At 57.3% G+C, this 7337-nt stretch overlaps 1 protein-coding gene across 3 annotated transcripts; it reads left to right on the top strand.

The window, feature by feature from the left end:
- Nucleotides 1–138: 138 nt before the first annotated feature.
- On the top strand, nt 139–7127 carry LOC113223178 (aminoacylase-1). 3 transcript variants are annotated; one of them, XM_026452721.1, is made up of 15 exons: nt 140–1547; nt 1959–2070; nt 3136–3200; nt 3290–3394; nt 3780–3874; nt 4187–4263; nt 4348–4437; nt 4538–4594; nt 4929–5002; nt 5089–5138; nt 5251–5395; nt 5498–5566; nt 6467–6546; nt 6699–6759; nt 6843–7127. In XM_026452721.1, the coding sequence occupies exons 2-15, from the start codon at nt 1977–1979 to the stop codon at nt 7005–7007; spliced, it is 1227 nt and encodes a 408-aa protein (XP_026308506.1). In that variant the 5' UTR covers nt 140–1547; nt 1959–1976; the 3' UTR covers nt 7008–7127. The 3 variants fall into 3 exon arrangements, with proteins under 3 accessions (XP_026308508.1, XP_026308506.1, XP_026308507.1); XM_026452722.1 differs by having other exon boundaries at nt 140–1542; XM_026452723.1 differs by lacking the exons at nt 5089–5138; nt 5251–5395 and having other exon boundaries at nt 139–1547.
- Nucleotides 7128–7337: the final 210 nt, after the last annotated feature.

Raw genomic sequence — 7337 nt, forward strand, 5'->3', positions numbered from 1 at the left:
GGGAGTTCAAGACCAGCCTGGCCAACACGACAAACCCTGTCTCTACTAAAAATACAAAAATTAGCCCAGTGTGGTGGCACGCACCTGTAGTCCCACCTACTCTGGAGGCTGAGGCAGGAGAATCACTTGAACCCAGGAGGCAGAGTTTGCAGTGAGCCAAGAACAAGTCACTGCACTCCAGCCTGGGCAACAGAGTGAGACTCCATCTCAAAAAAAATAAATAGCTAAATAATTAGCCAGCATTGTTATGAGTTAAAGTCTATTTGCCCGCATGAATAAATAGGTAAATAATTAGCCAGCATTGTTATGAGTTAAAATCTAGTTGCCCACATGACAGAGTGAGACTGTATCAAAAAAATAACTAAATAAAGAATTAGCCAGCATTGTTACGAGTTAAAGTCCATTTGCCCCCATGTTATGTGAGAGCAGCCAAGACTTAAACCTCAGGAAAGGTGGGACAGAACCCCTCCCCCCAGCCTGCCTCCTTGGCCTAGAGATTTAAGTCTTTGTCCCTCACCCTTCCCCAAGCTGACTCAGCCCCTGGAGCAGAGGGCAGACCTGGCTGGGAATACAAAGGGCAGCTGGGGCACAAGTGGGCAACTGCAGCTGTGGCCTGCAGGGGGTCAGTGGTACACCTGTGCCTGTTTAGCCTCCCGCTCCGGTGGCTGCAGAAGAGCCAGTTTTCTCACACTGTCATCCAGGGTCACAACTGCATCCACTCACAGTGACATCATCACACCCACCCACCATCTCACACTGTCCCATACACAGTCATACCCACTGATAGACTGCACACGCAGTGGCACGCTCACACCGTCACACGTGCTCTTGTCCATGCGTTTATTCCCATTTCTGGCACAGTGTCCGGACTCGGCATGGCCAGGGGCATGACCTCGCAGGAAGTGGAGCTCACAGTGTGGGCAGACAGATAATGACCAATAACTTCAGTACAAGCGGAGCTGAGGCGTTAGGAGGACGTCCCCGACGGGCTGAGGCCTGCACAGGGGAGCTGTTGGAGACTTGCCGAGGAGCGCAAGGGCTCAGGCGGAGGGCTTTGCAGCTCTGCATCTTCAGAGCCTCAGGGCGGACCCTTTTCCTCCCGCCCTATCCGGGGACTGAAGGAGGAGGCGTCCTTAGGGGACGGGACCGTCCTGAGCTCCGGGGGCAGGAGTGGCAGTGGTGTGGTGTGGGGCGGGGCGGGCCTGTCAAGGCGGGGCCAGCCCGGAGCTCGCAGCTCACCGGGCGTCGCTGGCTGCGGCGGCTGCTGCCCGGGGGCGGGATCCGGATCTAAGCCTCCAGTAATCCCGCTGAGGCCCGAACCAGAGGCGGGCGGGGACTTCCGAGCCGACGCGGCCCCGGGCGCTGGGACGGCCCTCGCTGGCGGTCTTTGGGCTCCGCCCCGACATCCGGCCCCGGGCACGTGGTGGGCGGACAGGGGCGGTCCTGAGCCTGCGACCTCGCAGGGGACCTCGCAGGACCCTAAGTCCAGGCCACAGTCAGGGGCGGGCGCTGGGAGGCGAGCGTGAACTCAGCGACAGGAGAGTGAGGTGGGGGCCCTGGGGAGGGATAGAGGGACTGGGGCTCCGTGGCTTGAAAGCCGGGCAATTGGGAGGCGTTGGGTGTTTTGCTGCTGTTGTTTTTTGAGGGATGAGGGAGTACAAGTCTGGGTTCAAACCTCGCTCGGCTACTCTGAGCTGTCCTCGAACCTCTCTGAGCCTCTCGGCTTTCTCCTCTGTAAAGTAGGCATTCTGAGCACAAACTTCATGAGGCTCTTTTGGCGATTAAATAAGGAAATGTGCTGGAAGCAGACAGCCCAGAGCCTGAAACAGAATGGGTGCTCCTTAATGGGAAATCCTACCCCTGTGGGAAATCCGGGAGCCGCCTTAGGGACGGGCTGTGTGCAGGAGCGCATCGGGTCCAGGGACTGGGGAGGGGTAAGCCATTCACTTTGCCCCCAGCTCACCACGCGCAGCGCCATGACCAGCAAGGGTCCGGAGGAGGAGCATCCATCAGTGACGCTCTTCCGCCAGTACCTGCGCATCCGCACCGTCCAGCCCAAGCCTGACTATGGTGAGAAGACGGTGGTTCCAGAGCCTGTGACGGGGTTCCAGAGCCTAACGGACGGGGACTGTGCTCTAAACCAGCCTCCAACACCTGTCACCCAGCTGAGCCCCCCTCTGCTGTCCCACATGGCTCCTCAACCCCTCCAGTTATTGCCCAAGAAAACAGACTGAGGCAGCCCCTCCAGGTTATGGAGGAATCCTTTCCCCAAACGCTCTGCTGCTGCCCAAGGTTACTCCTGGCAGCTGGTTAAAGAAAAACTTCACCTCACTCCCCAGGGCAGGAGTGGTGGGGGAAGCCTCAGGCAGCCACAGGGGAAGGAGAAGCCTTCCAGAAGCCCACTGAGGCTGGACAAAGGCCACAGCCCTTAGGGAATCAAGCTTGGTGGTTAGGGCCTGGGAGGCGGCTCCTGCCTTTTATCCCAGCACTTCAGGAGGTTGAGGCTGGCAGATTGCTTGGGCCCAGGAGTTCAAGACTGGCTTGGGCAACATGGCAAGACTCTGTCTCTATAGAAAAATACAAAAATTAGTCAGGAACGGTGGCGCACCTGTAGTCCCAGCTACTCCGGAGGTTGAGGTGGGAGGATCGCTTGAGCCTGGGAGGTCGAGGTTGCAGTGAGCCGAGATCGCACCGCTTCACTCCAGCCTTGGTGACAGAGTGAGACTCTGTCCCAAAAAAAAACAAAAGAAACAAAGAAAGAAAGGAAAAAACAAAAAACAAAAAAAACTTGGTGACTGGGAATTATGTACGTGGGTCCAAATTCCTCCTCTGTGATTAATCAGCTGAGACATGGTGGGTGAATCTCTTCATGTCTCTGTGCCATAGTTTCCCGTAATTAAGGAAGACAACACCTTCCTGCAACCCTGGACGTCCCCCTGGCCTTCCAGAAAGGGTCACTGACTAGCCAAAATTATCTTCTTTCTTGGGGATGGAAATGCAGGTGTCTCTGAGGGATATGGAGTGTGTTGGGGAGGCAGCAGCCCATTTCTGGGTGTGCTCCCTTCTCCGGGCTGCCTGGGCTGGTGGGAAGCTGTGGGTAGGCAGAAGCAGCCCCAAGACACTCTGTGCCTCCAGGAGCTGCTGTGGCTTTCTTTGAGGAGAGAGCCCGCCAGCTGGGCCTGGGCTGTCAGAAAGTGGAGGTGAGCCTGGGGCCCTAAGCAGGGAAGGGAGGTGGGCCTGGGCACTTCCTCACCCTGCTCAGACCACCTCCCCTCCTGACCATCTCCAGGTGGCACCTGGCTATGTGGTGACCGTGTTGACCTGGCCAGGCACCAACCCTGCACTCTCCTCCATCTTGCTCAACTCCCACACGGATGTGGTGCCTGTCTTCAAGGTATGAAAGGGGTTGGGGCGGTGGGCATTGCAGACCTTGGGGACAGACGTGATGCAGACCTCAGGATCCAGCCTCAGAGAGCGCATGGTCCTGGTCCCAGTCCTGGCACTAACTTTCATCATCCTTATGACATTACACCACTCAAGCAGCCTTCGTCCAGCAACAAGATCTGGGCCAGAGTAGGGTAGACCTAGGGGGTGGGAAGCAGGAGACAGCGATGGGGGATGGCAATCAGCTTCCTTCTTCAGCCCCCGTCGTTCCTCCCCCACCACTCCACCTGTCACTCCAACCCTATGGTGGGCTCCTAGGGAAGGGCCACTGTTGACCAGAGTGGATTAATGGCTAAATTGGAGGTTTGGGCCCCTCTTCCCATCCCTGCCCCCAGGAACATTGGAGTCACGACCCCTTTGAGGCCTTCAAGGATTCTGAGGGCTACATCTATGCCAGGGGTGCCCAGGACATGAAGTGCGTCAGCATCCAGTGAGTGTCCTCCATTCCCGCTCCTCCACAGTGTCCCCACTGGTCTAGTGGATTGACCCAGGACCTGGAGGGGTGATTGGAGAAACGTAAGGCCAAGGGACACCTTGACCCCTTGGACAGGAATTACTGCCGTGACCATTGCGTCGATAGGGAGATGCAGCCCAGACAGGAGCAGGGACTTTCTGGAGTCCCTGTCAGGGTGTGGCGGGGTAAAGTCCAGGGCACACACAGGACTCCAGCCTGCTGGCCCTGCCTGCCGGGCCAGCCTGAGCATCTGGTGGCTCCCCCAGCACCTGGCTTATGCCCCCTCAGGTACCTGGAGGCTGTGAGGAGGCTGAAGGTGGAGGGCCACCGGTTCCCCAGAACCATCCACATGACCTTTGTGCCTGGTAGGAGTGTTTCAGATACCTCTGGGAAAGGGGAGGGTGGAGGTGGGGTAGCCTCCTCATCTCATGGCCCTGCTGCTTTTACAGATGAGGAGGTTGGGGGTCACCAAGGCATGGAGCTGTTCGTGCAGCGGCCTGAGTTCCAAGCCCTGAGGGCAGGATTTGCCCTGGATGAGGGTGAGCAGGTTGGCAAGCCGATGAGCAGCCAGGCAGGGAGTAGGAGGCTGCTAGTGGGGACTGGGCTGCTCCACCCTCTGAACCCCGTTTCCCTCCTCAGGCATAGCCAACCCCACTGACGCCTTCACTGTCTTTTATAGTGAGCGGAGTCCCTGGTGTAAGTATGAGCTTGGAGGGAGGGCTCACTCTACAGGTGGGAGGCTAGGCCAGAAAGGGCACGGTCCTATGAAGCGTTGCACAGCAAAAGTTGAGGCCTGAGAAGGCCTCGAACCCAGAGCCTCTGCCTCCCAGCTCTCTCCTATCTGAGCTTCTCTGAGGGCAAGCCCTGACTGGGCAGAAACAAGCTCTACGTTATGGGCCCTGGGCGGGGACAGGACCCTGCCAGAGGAGCCTGGAATGAGGGGGAGACCTGAGTCCACCCCAGGGCTGATTGTGTCTCCACAATCAGCCCCTCATGCTGAAAACACTCCCTTCCCCCTATACCTCCCCAGGGGTGCGGGTCACCAGCACTGGGAGGCCAGGCCATGGCTCGCTCTTCATCGAGGACACAGCAGCAGAGAAGCTGGTACGTGGCACCTCCCAGAGGGAGTCTGGGAGTTCAGGAGGCTCTATCCTGAGACCACTGTCCCATTTAACCTCATATTCTCGTAGCACAAGGTTGTGAGCTCCATCCTGGCATTCCGGGAGAAGGAATGGCAGAGGTGAGGCAGCCTGGGAAGCAGTGGGGTGGCTCTGGGAGGCGGTACCACAGAGGATAGAGTCTGAGCCACCTCTTTTATCTGTTGCTGCTGCTACCCTGTCCCCGCACCACAGGCTGCAGTCAAACCCCCACCTGAAAGAGGGGGCTGTGACCTCCGTGAACCTGACTAAGCTAGAGGGTGGCGTGGCCTATAACGTGGTACCTGCCACCATGAGCGCCAGCTTTGACTTCCGTGTGGCACCGGATGTGGACTTCAAGGTGCCACCTCCACCTGGGTTTGGAGGAAGGATCCTGGGTCCTCAGTCTTGTCCTAGAGGCCTCTGGAAAGCCTGAGGGATCAGCTCGTCTCTCTTCTCTTAGGCTTTTGAGGAGCAGCTGCAGAGCTGGTGCCAGGCAGCTGGCGAGGGGGTAACCTTAGAGTTTGCCCAGGTATGGACTTGGGACATGTGATGGGAGAGTGTGGGAGCTGGGGGAGACCCAAGTGTGCAACAGTGGAGTGTGTGCTTGGTGTGTCTGCATATGTCTGGGCATTTCTTTATCTGTGATAGACACATTTTGTTCCAACAAGCATTAGTTTGTAGATGCTACTGTGGGTGCTGGGGAATGCTGTGGGGAATAAAATTAGGCACAGTTCATGCCCCTGTATGGTGAAACAGAGAAATATAAATCAAATATTTATATGATACTACTTTTTTCTGAGAGAGTCTCACTCCGTGACTCAGGCTGCAGTGCAGTGGCACAATCTGGGCTCACCTCCGTCTCCCGGGTTCAAGCAATTCTCGTGCCTCAGCCTCCAGAGTAGCTGGGATTACAGGCACCCGCCACCACGCCCACCTAATTTTTGCATTGTTAGTAGAGACAGGGTTTCACCGTGTTGGCCAGGCTTTTCTCGAACTCCTGGCCTCCAGTGGTCCACCCACCTTGGCCTCGCAAAGTACTGGGCTTACAGGCATGAGCCACTGTGCCCAGCCGTACTTTTATACAGTACATGTGGTACAGGAAAGGGTGGCCCCTTGCACTCTGAAAACCTCTAACTGGAGTATCCAACTAGTCTGAGAGGTCCAGGGAGCCATCTTGAGGAAGGGGCACTTGGGCTGGGATCTGAAGGATGGCCCAGGAGGTAAGTAGATGGAGGGTGGGAACATCCCAGCCCTAGGACATTTGAGGGGCTGAAAGAGGATCTGTGGCGGGACTGGCCACCCAGATGTCTGGGTAGGTGAAGGAGTGTGGGCGGGGAGGTGTTCTGTGCCAGGCACAGCCCACTCTATGGGAAATAGGGCAAGATGCCCAGGCCCATGTCCTGATCCTGCCATCCTTCCCGTCCCTCAGAAGTGGATGCACCCCCAAGTGACACCTACTGATGGCTCAAACCCCTGGTGGGCAGCTTTTAGCCGGGTCTGCAAGGACATGTGAGCACACTGGCCAGCTCTCCTCACAGCCCAGCCCCCTACTCCTCTCCTTCCTGCTGCCCCCTCCCTTCTCCTGCCTCTCTCCCACCTTCCTTTGCCCCTTCAATTCTTCCCTTTCTCCCTCCCCATTCACCAGGCCCTTTCTCCTATAGGAACCTCTCTCTGGAGCCTGAGATCATGCCTGCTGCCACTGACAGCCGCTTCATCCGTGCGGTGAGCCACTTGCATGTAGTGCCTGGGCAGTGGACTGGGCCTGAGGCTGGCTTTCCCTTAACGGCTCCTCCTCGCCCCTGCAGGTGGGGGTCCCAGCTCTAGGCTTCTCACCCTTGAACCGCACACCTGTGCTACTGCACGACCATGATGAACGGCTGCATGAGGCTGTGTTCCTCCGTGGGGTGGACATATATACACGCCTGCTGCCTGCCCTTGCCAGTGTGCCTGCCCTGCCCAGTGACAGCTGAGCCCTGGAACTCCTCAACCTTTGCCCCTGGGGCTTCCATCCCAACCAGTGCCAAGAACCTCCTCTTCCCCTTTCCAAATAATAAAGTCTGTGGACAGGGCTGTCTCTGAATTACTAACCCCAAGTACACTCGTGGAGCAAGAATTTTCCTTTCCTTGGGGACATGTTACCATCTCCATTTCACAGATGAGGAAACTGAGCCTGGCTGTGAGCACTTCCCCACTACCCCACACTGCTCTGTGCCCCCTGATACAGCACACCCATTCAGTACCATCCAGCCATGTCTCTGCCTAGCAAGAAAGGGCCACAGTTCCTATTTGAGTGGCCACCA

This window comes from Piliocolobus tephrosceles, unplaced genomic scaffold (genome assembly GCF_002776525.5).
Source record: "Piliocolobus tephrosceles isolate RC106 unplaced genomic scaffold, ASM277652v3 unscaffolded_39557, whole genome shotgun sequence".
Lineage (NCBI taxonomy): Eukaryota > Metazoa > Chordata > Mammalia > Primates > Cercopithecidae > Piliocolobus > Piliocolobus tephrosceles.

Excerpts from the sequence above, each read along its gene's own strand:
- LOC113223178 (XM_026452721.1), top strand. The coding sequence starts at position 1,977 with ATGACCAGCAAGGGTCCGGAGGAGGAGCATCCATCAGTGACGCTCTTC. Across the intron at positions 3,201-3,289 it reads TGGGCTGTCAGAAAGTGGAG|GTGGCACCTGGCTATGTGGT; the intron begins GTGAGCCTGGGG and ends GACCATCTCCAG. Across the intron at positions 3,875-4,186 it reads ATGAAGTGCGTCAGCATCCA|GTACCTGGAGGCTGTGAGGA; the intron begins GTGAGTGTCCTC and ends ATGCCCCCTCAG.